General features: G+C 39.3%; 1 protein-coding gene across 1 annotated transcript in view; it reads right to left on the bottom strand.

The window, feature by feature from the left end:
- The window catches only part of KNL1 (kinetochore scaffold 1), a 74,984-nt gene that overhangs the window by 26,317 nt on the left and 22,540 nt on the right, over positions 1-26,127 (bottom strand). Inside the window, 8 exon segments of the mRNA XM_021097610.2 lie at positions 6,212-6,310; positions 7,054-7,121; positions 7,795-7,933; positions 11,041-16,098; positions 17,645-17,697; positions 21,836-21,873; positions 25,533-25,566; positions 25,809-25,861. Of these exon segments, the coding sequence (XP_020953269.2) occupies positions 6,212-6,310; positions 7,054-7,121; positions 7,795-7,933; positions 11,041-16,098; positions 17,645-17,697; positions 21,836-21,873; positions 25,533-25,566; positions 25,809-25,861 (5,542 nt within the window).

The following is a 26,127-nucleotide window of genomic DNA, read 5'->3' on the forward strand; positions in this document are numbered from 1 at the left end:
AGAGGAGCCAAATACTTGATAAAGGAGTATTTCTCTTTATATTAGTATTTGGACAAGAAATGAAAAAAACTAAGAAAACTAGGATATCATTATTTCACAAGTCCCAATGAATTACTGGATAGTGATCTTTTTTTGCCACACCTGCACCCTGCAGAAATTCCCAGCAACAGCAGTGACAACATCATATCCTCAACATGTAGAGACACTGGAGAACTCACAGGTAATGATTATTAATGGATGATCATCACATCATCACCAGATATTATCTCCTGATGGAAGTACAGATATAAAGTAAACTTGAAAAACAAATCATCTGATAAAGCCTCTACCAATTACAAAAAATACAAAAGACAGAGGAATGCATTGAAATGAAAGTTTAAGCAACAACAACAACAGCAGCAAAAAGACAAAAGCAAAAAAAAAAAAAAAAAAAAAAAGAAATGAAAGTTTGAATATGCACAATGGACAAAATTTGTACTTACCACTGGATAGAAAACCTGGTTTCAACATTAAAAAAAAAAGAGAGAGAGAAAGAGAAATACAGAAGAGGACCTTATACTTTAAAAGACAATTGAGAGAGAAAGCTATCAACTGTTTAAAATGTTTGGACTTCACTCAAAAAGATACATGTGCCCCAATGTTCATTGGAGCACTATATACAATAGCCAAGACATGGAAGCAACCTAAATATCCATCGACAGAGGAGTGGATGAAGAAGATGTAGTACATATACATATAGAATATTACTCAGCCACAAAAGGAATGAAATAATGGCATTTGCAGCAATGTGGATGGACCTAGAAATTAGCATGCTAAGTGAAGTTAGTCAGTCACAAACATCATATCCTATCACATGCGGAATCTAAAAAAAGGATATGATGAACTTATTTCCAGAATAGAAACAGACTCACAGACTTTGAAAAACTTATGGTTACCAAGGGAGATAGGTTGGGGGTGAGGGATGGAAATGTTCTAAAATTAGGTTGTGATCATGGCTGTACAGGTATAAAAATAATAAAACTCACTGAATTAAAAAATGTCGGGGAGTCCCTGTCATAGTGCAGTGGAAACGAATCCGACTAGGAACCATGAGGTTGCGAGTTCAAGCCCTGGCCTCGCACAGTAGGTTAAGGACCCAGCATTGCCGTGAGCTGAGGTGTAGGTCACAGATGTGGCTTGGATCTGGCATTGCTGTGGCTGTGGCATAGGCCAGCGGCTACAGCTCCAATTAGACTCCTAGGCTGGGAACCTCCATGTGCCACGGGTATGGCTCTAGAAAAGACAAACAAAAAAAAAAAAAAAAAAAAATTAAAGAAATAGAAAAAAATTTTCCCCTGTGATGAGAACTCTTGGATTTGCTCTTATAACAACTTTCTTATATGACATACAACAGTTTTAATTATATTTATCAAGTTGTACCTTCTATCCCTAGTACTTATTTATCTTACAATTGGAAGTTTGTATCTTTTCACTGCCTTGATCCAATTCCCCTTCTTTTCACCCATCCCCTTACCCCGCCCCTGGTAACTCCAAATCTGATCTCTTTCTTTCTTTCTTTTTTTTTTTTTTTAATTATCTTTTTGCCCTTTCTAGGGCCACTTCCTGTGGTATATGGAGGTTCCCAGGCTAGGGGTCTAATCGGAGCTGTAGCTGCCGGCCTACGCCAGAGCCACAGCAACACCAGATCCAAGCCACGTCTGCGACCTACACCACAACTTGGCAACGCCGGATCCTTAACCCACTGAGTGAGGCCAGGGATTGAACCTGCAACCTTATGGTTCCTAGTCAGATTCGTTTCCGTGTGCCACGACGGGAACTCCCTGATCTCTTTTATGAGTTTATTTTTGAAATAAAATTGACCTACAACACTATTATTAGTTCTTATTACACAATACAGTGATTTGATATTTCTATATAGAACCTTTGCTGGTGCTGCCAGCCCAGCTCCCGCAAACACACATATGGGTGCTGTACATTTGTCTATGAGGGCTGCTACTCATCCCCCACCTGTCTCAAGAAGACTATCCCCAGTTCTCCTCTAAAAGAAACTCACAGGAGTTCCCACTGTGGCTCAGCAGACTCTGACTAGTATCCATCAGAACGTCGGTTTGATCCCTGGCCTCGCTTGGTGGGTTAAGGTACTGGTGTTGTCATGAGATGCAGTGTAGGTCACAGATGCATTTCAGATCCCGCGTTGCTGTGGCTGCAGCATAGTCTGGTGGCTACAGTTCCAATTTGACCCCTAGCCTGGGAACCTCCACATGCCATAGGTGTGGACCTTTGGAAAAAAAAAAAAAAAATTTAAAGGAGAGTCCGTCATGGCTAAGCAGTTAACGAACCTTACTAGCATCCATGAGGATCCAGGTTTGAAATCTGGCCTCCCTCAGTGGGTCAAGGATCCGGTGCTGCCATGAGCTGTGGTGTAGGTTGCAGACATGGCTCGGATCTGGCGTTGCTGTGGCTGTGGAGGAGGCCAACAGCTGTAGCTCCGATTTGACCCCTAGCCTGGGAATCTCCATGTGCCTTGGGTGTGGCTCTAGAATGCCTACACGCATACACACACATAAATAAATAAAAAATTTTAAAAATTAAAAAAAAAAAAAAAAAAAAAAGACTCACAGTCATCCAAGTCCTGGAACAGATAGAGAAGCCCATAGCTGTGAACCTCATTTTCTATGACCCATGCATACTCCATTTCTTTGTCCTTTCTCTACTTTGGGATTTTAAAATTTCTTTCCTGATACAGCATGAACTCCCTTATCATCTTGATGGGTCTGCTCCCAGAAGTACTCCCCTAGCACTGCCTCCTCCTGAACTCTGCAAGGCCTGAGACGAAAGAGGAAAACTCATACCCTTAAAGATTAGCCCTCTTCTGGAGTTCCTGTCGTGGGTCAGTGGTTAACAAATCCAACTAGGAACCATGAGGTTGTGGGTTCAATCCCTGGCCTTGCTCAGGGGGTTAAGGATCTGGCATTGCCATGAGCTGTGGTGTAGGTCGCGGCGGCAGCAGCTCCAATCCGGCATTGCTATGGCTGTGGTATAGGCTGGCGGCTAGAGCTCCAATTGGACCCTAGCCTGGGAACCTCCATATGCTGTGGGAGTGGCCCTAGAAAAGGCAAAAAAAAGACAAAAAAAAAAGATTAGCCCTCTTCCACTCTACCAGCATCCTCTTTGTTCCTCCTTTTCCCCTGTGCTTTCTCTGGTCCTTAGGTTACTCTTTCTGCTTTTCCTAAGAAGGGTGTAGACTCTAAATGCATATCAAGGCACCTTTCTACTCCCCATCTACAGCTGAGGCAAGGAGATGCTAGTGAGAAGCGGCACTATGTTGATAAGAATGATGAGGTTGGAGTCCCCGTCGTGGCAAAGTGGTTAACGAATCTGACTAGGAACCATTCGGCTATGGGTTCAATCCCTGGCCCTGCTCAGTGGGTTAAGGATCCGGCGTTGCCGTGAGCTGTGGTGTAGGTCACAGATGCGGCTTGGATCTGGTGTTGCTGTGGCTCTGGTGTAGACAAGTGGCTACAGCTCCAATTTGACCCCTAGCTTGGGAACCTCCATATGCCGCAGGAAGTGGCCCTAGAAAAGGCAAAAAGACCAAAAAAAAAGAATGATGAGGTTGGGGATGCATGACTATCTTCCCAGTTTCCATCTTTGACTTACTTCTCATATTTAGATACATAATCCTCCTGCAACTGATTTTTCTCTAAACAGCTTTATTGAGATCTAATTTATACATCCTATAATTCACCCACTGAAATATACAACTAAACGATTTAAAAATATATTAACAGGGTTGTACGACATCAATCAAAAGCTAATTTTAGAGCATTTTCATTCCCCTAAAAGAAATTTGATACCAATTATCTGTCATTTTCCATTCTCCTCCAGTCCCATCCCAGCCCCAAGTAACCATTAAGCAGTTCACTTTCTGGCTATTAATAATGCTCGTGTACAAGTTTTTGTGAGGATATATGTATTCAGTTCTTTTGGGTATATGCCTTGAAGCAGAACTGCTGGATCATATAATAATTTTATGTTTAACTTTTTCAGGAAATATCCAACTGTTTTCTAAAGTGGCTACATCATTTTCAGTCCTACCAGCGATATATGAAAATTCCAATTTCTCCACATCCTTGCCAATACTTATTTTCTATCTTTCTGACTACAGTTATCCTATCAGGTGTGAAACAGTAACTATTTCATTTCATTTTTTTATTTTTAGGGCCACACGTGTGGCATATGGAGGTCCCCAGGCTAGGGGGTCAAATTGGAGCTGCAGCTGCTGACCTATGCCACAGCAACGCAGGATCCAAGCTGTATCTGTGACCTGCACGATAGCTCACGGCAATGGTGGATCCTTAACCCACAAAATGAGGCCAGGGATAGAACCCAAATCCTCATGGATGCTAGTAGGGATACTAACTTGTTACTGCTGAGCCATAAAAGGAACTCCTCAACTCATTTTAATTTGCATTTTCTTAATGACTAATGATGCTGAATATGATTTGTTTTTTGGTCATATGCATATTTTCTTTTTTTTTAATTTTTATTTACTTATTTACTTATTTTTGCTTTTTAGGGCCACATCTGCAGCATATGGAGGTTCCCAGGCTAGGGGTCCAATCAGAGGTACAACTGCCAGCCTACACCACAGCCACAGCAATGCAGGATCTGAGCCGCATCTGTGACCTACACCACAGCTCACAGCAACACCAGATCCTTAACCCACTGAGCAAGGCCAGGAATCAAACCCACAACCTCATGGTTTCTTGATTCGTTTCTGCTCCACGATGAGAATTTCCATTCGCATATTTTCTTTGGAGAGATGTCTATTCTGATACTTTGAATATTTTTTATTTTTACTGATTTTTGTTTTCTCTTCAGGACCACACCTCTGGCATATGAAAGTTCCTGGGCCAAGGAGTTCCCACTGTGGCTCAGTGGAAGCAAATTTGACTGGTTTCTATGAGGATGCAGGTTCAATCCCTGGCCTTGCTCAGTGGGTTGAGAATCTACTGTTGCCATGAGCTTTGGTGTAGGGCGCAGACACAGCTCAAATCTCACATTGCTGTGGCTGTGGCCTACATCAGTAGCTCCGATTCCACCCCTAGCCTGGGAACTTCCTTATGCCACAAGTGTGGGCCTAAAAAAGCAAAAAAAAAAAAAAAAAAAAAAGAAAGTTCCCAGGTAGACGTTGAATCAGAGCTGTAGTTGCTGGCCTATGCCATGACCACAGTAACGCCAGATCCAAGCCACATCTGTGATCTACACAGCAGCTCATGGCACCACCAGATCCTTAACCCAAGTCCTCATGGATACTAGTTCAGTGTTACTGCTGAGCTACAACAGGAACTCTGTATATATCTTTATTTTGAAAAATGTTTATTAAAAACTTCTGCTATAGTTGTTTTTTTTTGTGTTTGTCTTTTCTTTTTAGGGCCGCACCCACAGCATACGGAGGTTCCCACACTAGGGGTCAAATCGGAGCTGTAGCTGCTGGTCTATGACACAGCAATGCCAGATCTGAGCCTCATCTGCGACTTATACCACAGCTCACAGCAATCCTGGATCCTTAACCCACTAAGCAAGGCCAGGGATCAAACCCATATCCGACATGGATACTAGTTTGTTAACCATTGAGCCATCGTGACAAAAACTCCAGGTTTTTATAATAGGAAAATAATAGGAAAAAGCATGCATTCAGGAAAATGTATAAAAAACAAAATAGACGGCAAGAAATGACAACAAAAATTCACTTTTCAAAATTTGTGATTTTTTTTTTTTTCTTGCTTTTTAGGGTCTGCATATGGAAGTTCCCAGACTAGGGGTTGAACTGGAGCTACAGCTGCCGGCCTACCCCACAGCCACAGCAACATCAGGTCCAAGCGTCGTCTGCAGCCTACACCACAGCTCAGAGCAATGCCGGATCCTTGATCCACGGAGCAAGGCCAGGGATCGAACCCACTTCCTCATGGACACTAGTTGGGTTTGTTTCTGCTGTGCCACAATGGGAACTCCACATGCTATTTAAAAAAAATCAATTTTTATGCTAACTCCAAATGTATCTTCTGTAGGACACTTTCTGTAGGAATTATGTGCTTCCTTAGATTCTTTTTTTGTTTTTTAATAAATGCTTACTTTGATGTAGTTTAAAAAGCAAGTATAATATATTTTAACTAAGATAACTATTTTGCCAAGAAATTGAACTTACTTTGGCCGGGAGATTGCTCTGTCGGGGTTTCTGTATTAGAATGTGGACCTGAAGAAGTATGAAGAACTCCTTTATTGTTATTCTTCCATCTCTGAATTTCTGAGGAAAGAGAAAAAAAGTTTGCATTCAAGGTGAGGAGCTCATTTTGACTACAACCACTTCATTTGTTTCTAAATAGCTTAAAGTACTTTGCATATATTTGTGGAAATATTACCTAGAGAGTTGTAGGCTACAGTTGAGCAGATTTTATCTAATATTCTTTCTTTCTTTTCCGTTTTTTGCTTTTTAGGGCCACACTCGTGGCATATGGAGGTCCCTAGGGTAGGGTTTGAATTAGAGTTATACCCATCGGCCTACGCCACAGCCATAGCAACAGCAACTCAGGATCCAAGCCGCGTCTTCAAACCTACACCACAGTTAACCTCAACGCCAGATCCTTAACCCACTGAGAGAGGGCAGGGATCGAACCTATGTCCTCATGGACACTAGTCAGATTCATTTCTGTTGAGCATGACAGGAACTCCTAATATTATTTCTTAAGGTTATTCAGTAACAGTAGAATTGAGATCTCCCAATTGTGTTTTTTACTCCATATAATTAATTGCCATGTTGGGTCTTTATAAAAAAAAAAAAAAACCCTAAAAACTAGTTTTATGTATATTTGAAATATTTCATAGTTTAGTTCAGTGAAAAATGTCTTTGGTAATTTGATAGGGATTGCACTGAATACATAAATTGCCTTGGGTAGTATAGCCAAAAATATTTCACATTAAAAAAATTAAACAAGAGAAAATAAAATTAGGAAGTCAGTTGCATTAGAAATGAGAAATATTTTAACATACCTCCATCAAGCTCTGCTCACAAACAGTATCTCTGAGAAACTGTGATTCTATCTGAGTACTGGGGTGTGCTAAAAGTAAAGCAAATTCAGGTGAAGAACAAGTCAAAATTAAACTTAATTTTAGTTACCTTTTAGGTTTATGTATATTTCATGCTTTTTAAAAATTTTCTTTTTATGGCTGCACCTGCACCATATGAAAATTCCCGGGCTAGGGGTCAAATCAGAGCTGCAGCTGCTGGCCTCTGCCACAGCCACAGCAATGCCACATTGGAGCCACATCTGCAACCAAAGCCACTGCTCACGGCAACACTAGATCCTTAACCCACTGAGCAAGGCTAGGGATCAAACCTGCATCCTCACAGATACTATGTTGGATTCTTAACCCCCTGAGCCACAGTGGGAACTCCTGGTTTGTGTTCTTAAAGCTATCTACTAGGATCTTTTTGGAAAGACGGTTGTAAGACAGGGTGTATTACAGTTTGAAGGCTCAATTTAATGTTTCTATACTAATTCAAAGCTTCTTAAGAAAATCACTTCTATAATATGACACTTCTCAGTTTATTAAAATAACTAAGAATTAAAAATAAACTATCATTTTACTTATTGACTATTTATAACTCGTAAAAAGCTGTAACTTGTAAAAAGCTTATACAAATTTCAAATATCTCCTGAATTGAAATACATTTATTATTAGCCAGGTAAGCAGATGATTTCGATTATTTAGCCTTTTTGAAGGTCTTACTGCTAACGTCCAGAGAGGTCCCATCAGCTTTGATTGAATCCAGAGAACTGCTGCAACTAGATGGAGTCCTGCTCAGGCTTTTTATCAACACACTGTTAGCATTTTTATCTATATCCTCTTCAGCATGGTGATCAAAAATCTGAAATGATCAATAAATATCATAAGGATAAAGTCATAACACTGTATACTTATGATTAAATGTTTGTTGAATGCTAAGAGAAACACTTTTTTTTTTTTGTCTTTTTAGGGTCACACCTATGCGGCATATGGAAGTTCTCAGGCTAGGAGTCGAATCAGAGCTGTAGCTGCCAGCCTATATCACAGCCACAGCAACGCCAGCATCCAAGCTGCATCTGCGATCACACCACAGATCATGGCAGCACCAGATCCTTAACCCACTGAGCAAGGCCAGGGATTGAACCTGAGTCCTCTTGGGATCTTAGTCGGGTTCGTTACCCCTGAGCCATGACAGGAACTCCCAAGAGAAATACTTCTAACACAAAACTTATCCTCTGATCATATAAAATACCTTAGTAGAGAATTAGAATAAATTACAGCCAAATTATTAGGCTTTTAGAGTTTGAAGTAATTTTATTTAAAAATATATAGAAATAAATAGAGCTCCTTATAAAGAAACTGTCAAGAAAATGAATCTGACAGAATATTTAAAAACTTATTGATGTCTGATGGAAATTTCTGAAAAACACAATTTAGAGACAGTTCCATTAATACAGTATATACTTCCTCACAGTTTTCTATTTCCTTTGTTTTGTTTTTTTTATTTCCTTTGTTTTTAACCATCTTACAAAAATGTTCATTTAAAAGCACCCTAGCTCCTTAAGAGTTCTGTGGGATACTGGTTTTTTCTTTTTGAAGTGGTTTCATTTCACCAGTAACTAAAACTGGAGTAAACCAAAAGAAGTAGATTAGAAAAACACTCCTCAAAGCTGTTTCTCATGTCTTATTAGCAGAAAGTCTTCAAAACAGAATTCTTAAATTTTCCAGTAGATATTGAATTCACTGAGATACTCAAAGGAAATGAAACTTATTAACGTCAACAAAGCTTCATTAATTCACTTTCATGTATTTGCCATTAAATCAATTTATTATTTAAATATATATATATAGTAATAACTTCAGGCATTATACTGCATAAGCAAATGGTTTCTCAGAGGTATTTAGGTTACAGCCAGATCCTATGAGCTACCAAATGTTGACCCATTCAATTACTCAACTACTGGCCACCAGGGTCAGGGCTACCACACTGCAAAAAACCAGAACAGAATAATGGTTGTATATGGTGGCCTGTCTAGAATATAGAGAAGAAACTTATTCCCAGGCTTTAGTACTTCCTTCCCCAAGGGATCAAGATTCCTTTGGCTGAAGTCAAATAAGTCATATGGTCCCTATCATTTTAACCAATTGACTTTATAGGCCGTATTTATCTGCCTTCTTACGTTTTTAAGGACAATATAGTCTAGGATGCATGCTCCATGAGAATAGATTTTTGTTTGTAAATTCCCACTGGTGCATTCCCAGGACTTAAACAGAACCTAGGACATATTAGACCCTCAAAAAAATTTATTAAACAAAATAATACAATAATAATAATAATAAATATTTATTATACAAAATAATAAAATTATATCTATGAAATAATTTTCATAGAAGCTACTCAGTTATCAATTTCATATTACCGATACTACTTTCAAAGTTTCACAGATGAACCATTTCCTCAGGGCCTCACCTTATGGAACCACTGAAATCATCTTCTAAGCTTACTTGGTTCTCAAAAGTGTTTAAACTTTGTCTATGAACTTATGATACTTCCTAATCTTTATTTCTCCACCCTATAAAACAGTTTGAGTGATAGGTTGTATTCTCCCCAAGTTATCCAAATCATAGTGTTCCCTCAACATTAAAATTTTTTTTTTTTTTTTTTTTTTTTTTGTCTTTTTGCCTTTTCTAGGGCCGTTCCCGCAGTATATGGAGGTTCCCAGGCTACGGGTCCAGTTGGAGCCGGCCTACGCCACAGTCATAGCAACTCGGGATCCAAGCTGCATCTGCAACTTATACCACAGCTCACAGCAATGCTGGATCCTTAACCCACTGAGCAAGGCCAGGGATTGAACCTGCAACCTCATGGTTCCCAGTCAGATTCATTCATCACTGAGCCATGTCGGGAATTCCTATGTCTTTTTAAATAAACACAAAATCTCATTTACTTCACTTTGAGATACTGGGCTTGGTCTAGGCATTCTCCCTTCCTCAAAAGAAATGGACTCTCCCAGCTTCTATGTATCCTCATTAGCCAAGAAAATTCAGTCCAGCTTTTCTTTATGAAATTCACATCTTTACCCTCCAAATATTTTAACACTGAAGATGACTTTTGGAACTACACATACAATGCCTAGAGATTATCATATGCAAAGCAACAATAACAAATCATTAGAAGTGATAGAATATTTAGAATTACACAATTTCAACACTAATTTTTGTACTACTTTCCGTGTCATTTTTTTGTGCCCATCTGTCACTTCAAATTGTGTTTAAGTCTAGCTGCTGGTCAATTAATTTCTTAAGATTCTACATAGGGTATTTCTCTAGGCCTATAATTGAAAATGACCAATTCATACTTAACCAAGACTATAATTAAAATTCAATACTCATAATTTTTTACTTTTTTTTTTTTTAAGGGCTGCACCTTTGGCATATAGAAGTTCCCAGGCTAGGAGTCTAATGGGAGCTACAGCTGTGGTCACCACCACAGCCACAGCAATTCAGGATCTGAGCCGCACCTGTCATCTACACCACAGCTCAAGGCAACGCCAGATCCCCAACCCACCAAGTGAGGCCAGGGACTGAACCTGCATCCTCATGGAGCTTAGCTGGATTTGTTACCACTGAGCCACAAAGGAACCAATGCTCACAATTTTTTTTTTTTTTTTTTTTTTTTGCCTTTTCTAGGGCTGCTTCCTATGGCATGCGGAGGTTCCTAGGCTAGGGGTCTAATCAGAGCTGTAGCCGCTGGCCTGAGCCTGAGCCACAGAAACACGGGATCTGAGCCACGTCTGTGACCTACACCACAGCTCACAGCAATGCTGGATCCTTAACCCACTGAGCAAGGCCAGGGATCGAACCCGCAACCTAGTGGTTCCTAGTCAGATTCATTAATTACTGCGACGATGGGAACTCCACATAATTTTTTTAAAAAAGAACATTTCTTAGTTTTAAGACAGAGCTCACCTCCTGATCTTGTGCAGTATCATTAAACCTAATCTCACTTTTTCTGATTTTTTTCTCATTCTGAATATCATCTTCTTCTTCTTGTACCCAGGTTCTTTTCTGGCTATTGCAGCCTTCTTCCATTTTATTTTCAGATGGTGAAATCTCTTTTTGGTATGTCTCAGTCAAGGCGTTTTCCTCAGTATCTATGCTAATAGAATCTGACAAATTAATCTCACCAGGATATATAGGGAGATTTTCCTTATTTATATATTGAGAGGGACTTAAGTCCAGTTTAGCTGCAACAAATCCAGTGCCTGAATCCTTACTGGAGACTGGCTGAGTTTCCAAGTGATTTAAATCAGTTGTTTCTGCTGGAATCTGCTTCAGGTCATCAATACCGGTGACACTACAATTTCTCTTGTTTGGCAGTCTGGGCAAAAATATACCCAAAGAACATCTCTTCACTTTATCTTTTACAACTGTCATTGACGGTACAGAATTAGTTTCAGCTCTATTATGAGAAATTTTATTTTCTTCATCTCTATCATCTTTAACATTGCTAGACACTATGTTAACATTATGTATTTCTGTAGCTTGCACTATACTTATATCACTGTGCGCCTTATTTACTAATTCAAGTAATTGTTCTGGAGAAGGTGGTATATGAACTGGTTGGAAATCTAAAAATTCTTCATTTTTTCCATTCAAATTATTCAGATTTGGTTTGACAGTACTAAAATTTGCAGCATTTGATACCATTACAGGATCTGATGTCTCTCTAGGATTGATAGGAGTTAGAACTTGCTTAGTCAAGTCTGAGTTACTATGGAAATCGATAACTACATTACATTTGGCAGTTTGAATATTTTTCTTCAGTTCTTTTTCTGAAATAAACTGTTTCTCATTATTGAGCATTTTAGAGTCATTTTCACATGAAAGTACAGAAGAATTTCCTCTAACAATATTTACATTCTTATTTCCAGCTTTAGACAAAACTGATTCATCTTTATTGACAATCCTCTGTTCTTGTTGAGGTGAAGGAGGTAACTGGGTTGACCGATGCTGCTGAGAAGCAACACAAATATCATCAACAAAGGCCTCCATCTGATCCCTTGAAAACTTAAAAGATACTCGCTTTGAGTTAAGTTTAGTCATCTCCCCCAAATCTTCACCACCAAGTAAAGTTTCATTAGCTGGTAGATTTGAGGGCTCCTTAATCAGATCTTGATCTTTGAGCACTGTTATGACACGGTCTAACTGTCCTTGGGTATTAGTTTGAACAACTTTTTCCTTCTCTAACAAAGAACAGGGAGCAGAAAGAGGCAGTCCATCAGATTTCAAATAATGTTCACTGGCCAAATTAGTTGCACAAGCAAGATCATTTTGCACCGGGCAATAACTGGCTTTTACATTTTTATCACATAAGGACATGGCATTCCCCTCCAAATTATCAAAAAGGGAAGTAACATTAGGTAAACAGGAATAATTATCACCAGATCCAAAAATAGAAGCTGCAGGACTGTTTGTAAAATCCACATTTCTTCTATCTCTACTATTTAAGTGACAGCTTTCAATTTTGGGTTTTTCTAGTGTACAGGCCTGGCCTGCAACTTTCATGACCTTTTCATTGATAGCAGTGCTATGGAATTTGATTTCTGTTTCACATTGACCTCCAGACAATGTATTAGTAGGAACACAGGTTATCACATGATGCTTTTGCTCAGGGTGGAGAACAATTTTGTTTCCTACAGCCAATGTTTGTTCTTTAGTGATTTCTTGAACAGAGCTATCATCCTTGGGAAAAGAAACACCCAAGGTTTTTTCTTTTGCTGTTCCAAATTTAGGGCACTCTTGAAGTATTTTCTCTGTGGCTTGGCAATCAATGAAAACAGTGTGGGACTTAGTACCTTCCAGATCACTGTGATTATCTACAAACATTACAGTTTTGTCTGCAGGCCTAGTGGTTATTTTATCTGGTGAGACAGTTTTACATTCTAAGACAGTTGTGTGACTTCTGGTGATCTCCATGTCATCCTGCCCACATGTATACAAAACAGTTTTGGAAGTTCCTTCCAAAGGCACCAAACGGGAGTCCTCTCTATCTTCAGGAACACATTTGTTATTTATTTCCGTTGTACAACTCTGGATGACATCCATATCATTTTCATCATTCTTTGAAAATGCTATGGTCTTGTCATTCTTGAGGCTAAGGCTTTTCCTTCTCTGACTTTTGTCTGACAGGTGTTCATTCTGAAATCCAGACTGTTGTACATTTTTGTCATTTTTCCAAATGGCTGATTTATTAGATACTTCCACGTTATCATCAGCTATAAATGCTACAGCTTTCTCTAAAGGATGACTATTAGACCATTCCCCTGGTAGTAGCTGGATGACTTTTGCTACTGAACAATCATTTTCATCATTCTCTGGAAAGAAAACTCTCCCCTCAGCAGAAGTTGGCGTCACTTTTGATTTTCCTAGGCTTTTTCTTTTGGATAGTTCAAAGTTAGGTTGGTCTGGAAGCAAAGTTCTCCCCTTTGCTTGGTAGTCGATGAAAACAGTGTGGGATTTTGTCATTTCTAGTTCTTCATGATTATCTACAAACACTACAGTTTTGTCTATAGGCCTAGTGGTTATTTTATCTGGTGAGACAGGTTTACATTCTATGGCAGTTGTGTGGCTTCTGGTGATCTCCATGTCATTCTGCCCACATGTATACAAAACAGTTTTAGAAGTTCCTCCCAAAGGCACCAAATGGGAATCATGTTCATCCAATAAAGGTCTATGGTTTATTTCTACTGTATAACTCTGGGTGATATCCATATCATTCTCATCTCCCTCTGAAAATACAATAGTCTTATCAATTTTTAGTCTGCCAAGACTTTTCCTTCCACAAATTTTGATGTCTTGCTTTTCATTCAGAATTCCAGTTTTCTGTCTATTTTTGCCCTCAGATAAATCCATGGTATCATTAGAAATAAATACTCTTGTTTTTTCTATAGGACTTTCATTACATTTTTCAACTTTCACAGCTATCTGCCTATTTACTGTTGTTAGCTGATTGTTAGTGTCTTCTAAATTAGTCTTACCCAGTTCTAGAACTTCAGAAGGACCAAATCCAATGAAACCAGTGTGACTTTTGATTAAATCTATATTTTGCCCCTTCTTTGAACAAATAATTATCTCATTGTGAGAACAGTCAGGCATGGAATTGCCTACACTTTTCCTCAGTGACTCAGGCAGTTCAGAATTCTGGCCTGATACAGATTCCACTGTTTGATTGTTAACAGCAATATTATGACTTCTCATGGCAGACTGTCCTTTGGATGAAAATAATGGCTTTGTAGTAGGAAACAAAGATTGCTCACAAGAAATAGTATTTCTGTTATTTCCCAGTTGTACTTGTTTATCAAGACCTCCACCAGAGTATACTATACTATGGCTCACTGCTATGTCCTGGTGCATATCAGGTGACTGAGGAGAATTTTTATCAAGACAGGGTGCAATCTTCAAAACTTGATCTTTTTCCTTGTCCCAGGTATCAGTTGGTATGTTTTTAGATATTATGTTTGTTTTCTGAGATAATTCAATATGACCTTTGGTCATTTCTTCCCATTCATCGGAAGGACTTTTGCTATGAAAGTGAGATTTACTGACATTCACAGATGCCAAACTGTAAGAGGCAAGAGGTGACTGACTTCCTAAATTAGCTGTGTGACTTTTAGTCAACTCCATATCTTTATCTGTGAAGATTTCAGTCTTTTTGTCAGTCAATGAAATAAATAAAGGATTTTCCAAGCTCTGCTGCAATCTTTCCTTAGATACAAGGGGCTTTGAGCTACAATTTACTTTCATTTCCCCATCCTCCGACATAATTATATGATCTGGGGGCACCATTTCTTTTTCAGATACTGATGCAGCTGCTCTCTGTACATTTGTCTCATCTTGTTTAAAAATTTGATTGTCTATTGCAACTGTGTGACTCTTGGTAATGTCCATGCTATCCTCTCCTGAATAAACAGTTTTCTCTCTGAGAAGAGAGAAGGCATCTGGACTGGGATATATTTTAGAATAATTACTGTCATGCTTTAGCAATTTTTTTTCCTCCCTCATACTTGAGAGACACTTGGTTAGTTCCATTGCATCATTACAAGTAGAATAGAAACATGTCTTAGAATCTTGAATAGCTGGACTGGAACATATAGATCCTGGGATCATGTCCAATGTTCTGATATCTTGGTTGGATGTCTGTGTAACTGTCTGAATTTCTATCCCTGTAATATGACTTCTGGTAATACGTATTTCACCATTAGGGTTTAAGGAAGGGTCTTGAAAAGCATCATTCAGTTTATCCTTAAAGGCTATCTTCTGTCCTGGGGCTTTAGTTCCATAACCTGTTGAAACATCCATCATGACATTCTGAGTTTGATTTTCTATATCAGACAGATTACGTGTTGAAGGTAACTTCTGTATAGTGTGGTTAACTGTCAAGTCCATTAAGTCATTGCCATAAATTGTACCATCATCACCTTTAAATTCCCTTACACTGGCCTCACTTGATGTGGGAACCAAAGTCTGAATATTGGCTGTATGACAATGGGTAAAATTCATCTCATCATCTTGTTCTCTAAAGAATCTAGTCATATTATTGCTATTTTCATCTACACTAAGAGATACATGCATTTGATGTATAGAGGAGGCCCCATTTGAGTCTTTGGAATGAAAATCCATCTCAGAATTTTCTTTATCAGGTCCTGTAAAAGGAGAAGCATTCAATTTTCCTATTTTCAATTTTTTTACAAAATCATTGAAATTTCTTTTCTTTTCTGAGGAAGAGTTTCGATCCATGGGAAATTTTAATTCTTCCTTCATTTTTGAATCCTCGGTGTGGAGCTTTAAGTTAGCCAGAAATGATGTGGTATCTATCTTGGTGGACTTTTCACTTTTCGTACAATCTAAAAGGCCTTTGGTAATCATCACAGTGTGACTTGCTGTCATGTCCATTTGGTTTTCATCTGAAAAGATGACTGTCTGGTCATTTGCATGTTTCCTTTCATGGCTGTATTCTGTTAAAATCTACAACAAAAGCAACATATATCAGATCAAATGCTAAGTTCTAAAAAGGTATTTTACAACATGTACCATGTAGAGAGTATTATATAAATAATTCAAAATAATGGTTTCATAATACATTGGTTAGTTTGAATCAATGGTGTGGTGTATAGCAAATAATTTTTTTTTTCTTTTTCGAGGGCTGCACACACAGCATATGGAGTTTCCCAGGCTAGGGGTCTAATCGGAGCTATAGCCGCCAGCCTATGCCAGAGCCACAGCAACGCGGGATCCAAGCCTCATCTGCAACCTACACCACAGCTCACGGCACCGCTGGATCATTAACCCACTGAACAAGGCCAGGGATCGAACACACAATCGCATGGTTCCTAGTTGGATTTGTTAACCACTGAGCCATGACAGGAACTCCTATTTTTAGTGTTTTTACACAAATAAAAAGTTAAATTATATACCCATTAGAATGACTAAAAAATAAAAAGACTGACAGTAGCAAATGTAATTATAATGAAAATTCTGATTACTGTATTAGGTCATTCTCATTCTAAGTAGAAAAGACTTGGGGAGTGCCAGTCATGGCTGAGTGGTAATAAACCTGAGGATGTGGGTTCAAGCCCTGGCCTAGCTCGGTGGGTTAAGGGTCTGACATTGCTGTGAGCTGTGGTGTACATCATAGACATGGCTTGGATCTGGCATTGCTGTGGCACAGGCCAATAGTTATAGCTCCAATTCAACCCCTAGCCTGGGAACTTCCATATGCCGCAGATGTGGCCCTAAAAAAAAGAAAAAGACTTGGAAGGAATAAGTGCATGATGGCTAATTTAGAATATACTCTATACTCTTAGGGATTGGGTTTTCCTGGAAGATAGTGGTTTTAACTGTAAGGACATGATCTAACTCTTTGCTACTCAAAGTATGGTCTGTGGACCAATGCACTAGTATCACCTAGGAGACTGTTAGACGTATAGAACCTCAGGACCTATCCCAGATCTGCTAGATAAGAATCTATATTTTAACAAAATCCTGAGATGATTCATATGCCCATTAAAGTCTGAGAAGTCCTGATAAATTAAATATATTTCCCTATTATTTAAACTAGCAGTGATTTAATTATGCTTAGTTAACTAGAAAGCTGGGTAGTTTTTCTAACCTATGCTGGTCCACATTGGTAAGTAATCCCTAAATCATGTCATTACCTTTAATTTTTTTCTGTCTTAAGTTTTACTTTTTTATTTTTTGTCTTTTTTCTTTTGCCTTTTCTAGGGCCACTCCCGCAGCATATTGAGGTTCCCAGGCTAGGGGTCCAATTGGAGCTATAGTTGCCAGCCTACGCCAGAGCCACAGCAATGCAGGATCCGAGCCACGTCTGCGACCTACACCACAGCTCACGGCAACACCGGATCTTTAACCCACTGAGCAAGGCCAGGGATCGAACCGAAACCTCATGGTTCTTAGTTGGATTCGTTAACCACTGAGCCATGATGGGAACTCCTGTCTTAAGTTTTAACCATCAAGGAAGATTAAAATATGAAGCACTTGCATGAACTCATACCTCTTTCTGCTGCATCTGGGTCTGAATGGGAGCACAAAGCAATGTATTCATCCCTATTGAGTAAAAAGAAAAACAGTGGGTCAATGACAAAAATATGTATCACCAAGAGCCTGATTTTCCTTTTCTTGGGTGCTTCATCAGTTGTAAGTATTAACTAAAGTTTTTTTAGTTGCTACATCCTTCCTAAGGACTAAGGTATTAAATTTCACTAAGACTTTTAATTGTCCCATTTTAGAAACAGAGAGATCAATGATTACTGTATTTTCTGTGTGACTGAAATATTTTCAGAATGTGGTAGAGATTTTGAAAGGTGAGATTCTAAAGGTGGAAAGTATAAACTACTTATTTTCTTCCTTCACTTTTCCATTTATTTTCTGAACAGAAGTTACATAGTAAAGAGTACCGATAAGATTGAAATGTTAAGACTAAATTTTTGAAGTATCTTTTATACTATGTAAGGACTCTTGATGTTCCCTTTGTAAAATGAGATGTGCATTTTACAAAAATAATTCAAGAGAAAGACAAGAAGATAGATTCAAGAGAAGATGAACCAATGAGGAAGCTACTCTAACTGTACAGATACAACATGTTCAAAGTTTATGTTAACGCAAGAGACAATAAGAATGGAAATAAGAAATTATATTCAAGATACTTTTTCTTTTTTTGGCCACCTCTCGACATATGGAGTTCCTGCACCAGGGATTAGACACAAGCCACAGTTGCAACAACACCAGATCCTTTTAAACCACTGTTCTGGGTCAGGAATTGAACCTGCATCCGGCACTGCAGAGATGCCACTGATCCCGCTGCACCACAGCAGGAACCCAAGACATTTTAGATGTGAAATATAAAGGTTTAGGTGATGGGACTTTGGAAATAAGGAAGGGTCTGAAGATGCTATAATAAAATAAGAAATACATGCAAAATAAAGTTTAAAAGCAAATCTTCAGAGTATTTTAAAGAGTTTATGGAAAACTCAACTGAATATGATGAATTATAGGCTTTGAGTTTTTTTTGGCTTTTTAGTGCCGCACCTGTGGCATACAGAGGTTCCCAGGCAAGGGGTTGCTTCGGAGCTATAACTGCCAGCTTACACCACAGTCACAGCAACACAGGATCTGAGATGCGTCTGCAACCTACACCACAGCTTACAGCAACGCCGGATCCTTAACCCACTGAGCAAGACCAGGGATTGAACCTTCATCCTCATGGATGCTAGTCAAATTCATAAACTGCTGAGCCACGACAGGAACTCCCAAATTATAGGCTTTTTATTAAACATCTCCAGAGTTCCTGCTGTGACTCAGAGGGTTAAGAATCTGACATAGCGTCTATAAGGATGCAAGTTCAACACCTGGTCCCACTCAGTGCATTACGGATCTGGCATTGCTGTAAGCTGCAGCATAGGTCACAGGTTTGGCTCAGATCTGGCGCTGCCATGGCCATGGAGCAGGCCAGCAACCCCTAGCCTGGGATCTTCAATACACTGCAGGTATGGCCATAAAAAGAAAATGTCATATTTATAAATCAAGCTTCCCCTCAATTATTTAACAAATATTGATTCAGAATCTGTTATGTGTCCCCAAATTCAACTATATACTAAACCACAAAGAACAAAATTTCTAGACTTAAAAGAGTTCATAGTTTAATAAGAGAGCCAAAAGTAAATACCTAAAATATAGTATAATAAATGCTACAATAGACTGAGAAATAAAAGGGGTGTTGTGCGAGCATAAAACAGAGCGACTAACTCCGTGGTTTTATTTAGCAAAGGCTCAATTTAACCCAATACTACTTAATGTATGATGCGAGTCTGTGAACCACTTATAAGATAAGGAGCTTGAAGCTGATATAAAATTCCTTTCATGGAGTTCCCATGTGGCTCAGTGGTTAACAAATCTGACTAGGAACCATGAGGTTGCGGGTTCGATCCCTAGCCTTGCTCAATGGGTGGAGGATCCGGCATTGCCGTGAGCTATGGTGTAGGTTGCAGACGCGGCTCGGATCCCGAGTTGCTGTGGCTCTGGTGTAGGTGGGCAGCTACAGCTCCGATTAGATCCCTAGCCTGGGAACCTCCATATGCCATGGGAGTGGCCCAAGAAAATGGCAAAAAGACCAAAAAAAAAAAAAAAAAAAAAAAAATTCCTTTCATAAGTAAAGTTTTGCTAAAAAAAAAAAAAAAAAAAAAAAAGCCAGCTAACTAAACAGTAGCTTACTGTCTAGTGGATTTACATTCTAGTACAGCTCATTTTCTGTCATGGACCATAAGTTTGTGGACTGGCTACTTTGAATAGCACTAAAGTTAGAAGTGAAAACTGGAGTTCCCGTCGTGGCGCAGTGGTTAAAGAATCCGACTAGGAACCATGAGGTTGCGGGTTCAGTCCTTGGCCTTGCTCAGTGGGTTAACCATCCGGCGTTGCCGTGAGCTGTGGTGTAGGTTGCAGACACGGCTCGGATCCCGCGTTGCTGTGGCTCTGGTGTAGGCCGGTGGCTATAGCTCTGATTCAACCCCTAGCCTGGGAACCTCCATATGCCGCGGGAGCGGCCCAAGAAATAGCAACAACAACAACAACAACAAAAAAAAAAAGAAGTGAAAACTAAGCGAAAGATGAGAAGACTGTTAGACAAACTGGATTAGGAAGATCACTTTAGGTAGAGGAAATAGTATTTACAAATGGATACAAGCAGAAGAAAAGTCTACATGGGCATCTGCAAGCAGGTATTCATGGGCTAGAGCACAGGATACTTACATAAGACTAGAGATAAGGCTGGAGAAGAAAACAAGCCAAATTATTAAACGCTTTCTCAGTTTATGCTAATGAGTTTTGGTTTTAACCTGTAAGCAAAAAAGTGTCACTGAAGAACTTTAAGCTGGGAGGTAATATAATCAGATTCAGAAATATGTCAAATACATTAGAAGGATAAGAAACTAAATACAATAGCCCAAGAAAGAAGAGTGAGAACTTGAATTCAAATACTGACAGAAGGAACAGAGAATAAGTAACATAGGTGCAAGATATTTAGGAGACAGAATTGAAACAGAGTAGGGGCAAATGGATAGCAGAAAGAAAAAAAAATTCTTGACTTGAGTTAACGACTGAGCTAGTGGGAGTTCAAGACAGAGGACAAGAGGAACAGCAGGTGTGAGAGAAATATAAGTAAGTTTGTGACATTTTAAATTACAGATTTTGTATAAATATCAACACTCTTTCCATATATTTTGCTCATGGTTGTCTTACATATCACTTTTCAAGGAATCTAGATGAAGAAAAATATGTATGATAAGAAAATATTCTGATGGCCAACAAACACATGAAAAAATGCTCAACATCGTTGATCATAAGAGAAATGCAAATCAAAACTACCATGAGATACCACCTCACACCAGTCAGAATGGCCATCATTAATAAATCCACAAATAACAAGTGCTGGAGGGGCTGTGGAGAAAAGGGAACCCTCCTGCACTGCTGATGGGAATGTAAACTGGTACAGTCACTATGAAGAACCGTTTGGAGATACCTTAGAAATCTATACATAGAACTTCCATATGACCCCACAATCCCACTCTTGGGCATCTATCCGGACAAAACTCTACTCAAAAGAGACATATGCACCCGCATGTTCATTGCAGCACTATTCACAATAGCCAGGACATGGAAACAACCCAAATGTCCATCGACAGATGACTGGATTCGGAAGATGTGGTATATATACACAATGGAATACTACTCAGCCATAAAAAAGGATGACATCATGCCATTTGCAGCAACATGGATGGAACTAGAGAATCTCATACTGAGTGAAATGAGCCAGAAAGACAAAGACAAATACCATATGATATCACTCATAACTGGAATCTAATATCCAGCACAAATGAACATCTCCTCAGAAAAGAAAATCATGGACTTGGAGAAGAGACTTATGGTTGCCTGATGGGAGGGGGAGGGAGTGGAAGGGATCGGGAGCTTGGGCTTATCAGACACAACCTAGAATAGATTTACAAGGAGATCCTGCTGAATAGCATTGAGAACTATGTCTAGATACTCATGTTGCAACAGAAGAAAGGGTGGGGGAAAAAACTGTAACTGCAATGTATACATCTAAGGATAACCTGACCCCCTTGCTGTACAGTGGGAAAATAAAAAAAAAAAAAAAAAAAAAAAGAAAAGAAAATATTCTGATCATACTCACCAGTAATTTCACAATGATTTTCTTCTGGGTTGTTATTCCTAAAAATTGAAAAGTAATCTCAAAATCTCTAATTTGGATAATTATCAAGAATCACAACAGCTAAAAGTGTAGGGAAGGTTTTCACAGGGTGACTGGTAGACAACTCCAAAAATATCTTTAAAAAAAAGACTCATCTAGGAGTTTCCATTGTGGCTCAGGAGGTTAAGGACCTGGTATTCTCTCTGTGAGGATGTGGGTTTGATCCCTGGCCTTGCTCAGTGGGTTAAGGATGAGGCATTGCTCCGAGCTGTGGTATAGGTCACAGATGTGACTCAGATCCTATGTTGCTGTGGCTGTGGTGTAGGCCTTAGCTGCAGCTCTGATTCAGCCCCTGGCCCAGGAACTCCCACAGGCAGAAAAAGACTCATCTAATACTAACAGAAAAAAAATTACAAAACAATTAAAGGACCTTACCATTAAATTTTTTCAGAAATCAAAGTTGCAAGAATATTATAAAAAATGCCTAATACACATCCTGTTTATTGTCTTAAAATGGCCTATTAAGCAACTCATTTTCTAGAAATTTAGCTTTTAAAAAAAGGTAAGTAAAAGGAAACAACCTAAATATCCATCAATGGGGAGCTGACTAAATTGCTGGTGCAGACAAACAACAGATTGTAATAGATTGAGGACAGATCTGTATGTAACAACATTAACAAAGTGGTGTTGCCACAGCTGAGGTGCAGGCTGCAATTGCAGTGTAGGTTCGATCCCTGGCCAGGGAATTTCAACATGCCAGAGCTATAGCCAAAAAAAAAAAAAAAAAGGCTAAAGATAAATATGCACTTGGATAGGCATTCCTGTCGTGGAGCAGCAGAAGCATTTCAAATCTGACTAGGAACCATGAGGTTTGATCCCTGGCCTCGCTCAGTGGGGCTGAAGATCTGACATTGCCGTGAGCTGTGGTGTAGGTCAAAGACTCGGCTCGGATCCTGAGTTGCTGTGGCTGTGGCATAGGCCAGCAGCTGTAGCTCCAATTGGACCCCTAGCCTGGGAACCTCCATATGTCACGGGTGCAGCCCTAAAATGCAAAATAAATAAATAAAGACATAAAAAAATATACACTTGGATATACGTAAAAGCTATAATCCAATATAAACTAAAAATTAAGTGGAAAAAAGATAAACATGCACTTGGATATACAAACAAAATTTCTGCGTAGTTTCTGTCATAGCTCAGTGCAAACGAATCTGACTAGCATCCATGAGGATGCAGGTTCCATCTCTGGTCTCACTCATGGGGTTAAGGATCCAGCATTGCCATGAGCTTTAGTGTAGGTCGAAGACGTGGCTCAGATCTGGTGGCTGCTGTGCCTGTGGAGTAGGCTGATGGCTAAAGCACCGATTTGACCCCTAGCCTAAGAATCTCCATATGTCACAGGTGCAGCCCAAAAAAAGCAAAAAAAAAAAAAAAAAAAAGCAAAAAAAAAAGAAATCTGCAGGGACATCCAAGATACAGCAGTGGCTATCTATGAGGAGCCTAAGCAATATGACTTAGAGATCCTTCTGTATCAGCATATGAAGAGCATCTTTTTTTTTTTTTTTTTCAGCTCAAAACTAGTCAATAAGATGGAAAAATTGTTATTTATTTAACCAGTCCCTTACTGATGGGCCTTTAGAATCTTTCACATCTTTTACTATTAAAATAAACATTGCAGTGAATAACTTTATTTTTTTATTTTTTTTGTCTTTTTGCTATTTCTTGGGCCGCTCCCACGGCATATGGAGGTTCCCAGGCTAGGGGTTGAATCAGAGCTATAGCCACCGGCCTACACCAGAGCCACAGCAACGCGGGATCCAAGCCGTGTCTGCAACCTACACCACAGCTCACGGCAACGCCGGATGGTTAACCCACTGAGCAAGGCCAAGGACTGAACCTGCAACCTCATGGTTCCTAGTCGGATTCTTTAACCACTGCGCCACGACGGGAACTCCTGCAATGAATAACTTTATATACTCATCATTTAAAACACTTACGAGCATATTGGTAGGATAAATTCTGAGACATGACATTGCTAAGCCAAAGGGTATGTGCATTTAAAACTTTGAATGATACTGCCAACTGCTTTCTACAATTTATACCCACTAATTGCCAAACGCCTTCTATAATTTATACCTATATTCTTAACTGATTAGACAAAAAATTATATCTGAATATACTTAAGTTTGTATTTTCCTTATGATGAAGAAACTTGCTAAAAAAATTATTATACTGTATTTACAATGTTCTCTCAATTTCTGCTGTACAGCAAAGTGACCCAATTATATGTGTGTGTTTATATATATATATATACACATTCTTTTTTTCACATAAGCATCTTTTCATTTGTACAAGCCCTACTGCTATTTAATTTTTGTATTAACTTTATAATAAGAAAAAACTAATTCAATGAGAAAAATATGAAGACTTGGTATTTATCATTTTGTACTACCTGATGCATTTATTTATTTATTTGTTTTTGTTTTGTTTTGTTTTGTTTTGTTTTAGGGTCACACATGTGGCATATGGAAGTTCCCAGACTAGGGGTCAAATCACAGCTGCATCTGCAACCTACACCCCAAATCACAGCAGCACCAGATCATTAACCTACTGAGCAGGACCAGGGATTAAACCCAAATTCTCATGGATACTAGTTGGGTTTGCTACCCCTGAGCCACAACAGGGGCACCTAATGTATTTAAGGATTTACATGTGAAAGTAGAGTAATTCATCACTCTTAAAAGAATATACTGAATAATACACATACTTATCAGCTATAGCAGTATATTAAACTACACAAAGAATTTGCTTTCTTTTTTTGTGTGTGTGTATGTATGTCTTTTTGCCTTTTCTTGGGCCGCTCCCGCGGCATATGGAGGTTCCCAGGCTAGGGGTCGAATCGGAGCTGTAGCCACCAGCCTATGCCAGAGTCACAGCAACGCAGGATCCGAGCCATGTCTGCGACCTACACCACAGCTCATGGCAACGCCGGATCGTTAACCCACTGAGCAAGGGCAGGGATCGAACCTGCAACCTCATAGTTCCTAGTCGGATTCGTTAACCACTGCACCACGATGGGAACTCCAGAATTTGCTTTCTGAATTAATCCTAAGTCTCCCACATAAAGGAGATGAAAATAAAAAATAAAAATAATATAACCTTAAAAAACACTTCAAAAAGAGGAATACATAATTTCTTTCTTTTTTTTTTTTTTTTTGCTGTGCCTACAGCATGCAGAAATTTCCAGGCCAGGGATCAAACCTATGCCAGAGCAGTGACCCAAATCATTGTAGTGACAATGCCAGATCCTTAACCCACTAGACCACAAGAGAACTCTGGAACGTACAATATTTTTTTTTTTTTTTTGTCTTTTGTTGTTGTTGTTGCTATTTCTTGGGCCGCTCCCACGGCATATGGAGGTTCCCAGGCTAGGGGTCTAATCAGAGCTGTAGCCACCAGCCTACGCCAGAGCCACAGCAACTCGGGATCGGAGCCACGTCTGCAACCTACACCACAGCTCACAGCAACGCCGGATCGTTAACCCACTGAGCAAGGGCAGGGACCGAACCCGCAACCTCATGGTTCTTAGTCGGATTCGTTAACCACTGCGCCACGACAGGAACTCCCAAGGAACGTACAATTTTTAAAGAATAATTTGTATCACATTTTTCTTACTTACTGTATAATTAGAATATTTCCTCCTGTTTCTGTTTCTACAAATAAAGAAAAGATTAAAGGTTTTCAATAACACACCAATAGAGCATTAGAAAAATTCCTTAAAGACATTAACAACAATAAAGGAAATCACTAACTATGCACCTTACTTTCTGGCCTCCATGGCTCAAGTTACACTTTTTTAAGCAATAAGATGGATATTAAGTTATACCAATTATCTGCTTAGCCACTCATGATTATGCAGAAAACAGATTTAGCAGGATTATAGTAACAAACTTACCTGCAATTTCTGACTTTTTCACCATTTTCATGTGAGATTCTGTCTGGAAAACCCTAGAAAAAAATAGATTACTAAAGGAGTTCTTGCTGTGGCACAGTGGGTTAAGACTCCGACTACAGTGGCTCAGGTCTCTGCAGAGACATGGGTTCAATCCCCAGCCCAATGCAGTGGGTTAAAGAGCCAGTGGTGCCACAGCCATGGCTTAGGTGGCAGCTGCAGCTCAGATTCAATCCCTGGCCCAGGAACTTCCATATGCTGCAGGTATAACCAAAAAAGAAAAAAAGGGGGTGGGGGTGGAGGCAGATCTAAATAGACATTT

Source organism: Sus scrofa, chromosome 1 (genome assembly GCF_054392235.1).
Source record: "Sus scrofa isolate SSC_HxYL_T2T_F1_AM1 chromosome 1, Sscrofa_HxYL_maternal_Yorkshire_Landrace_v2.0, whole genome shotgun sequence".
NCBI classification, from domain to species: domain Eukaryota; kingdom Metazoa; phylum Chordata; class Mammalia; order Artiodactyla; family Suidae; genus Sus; species Sus scrofa.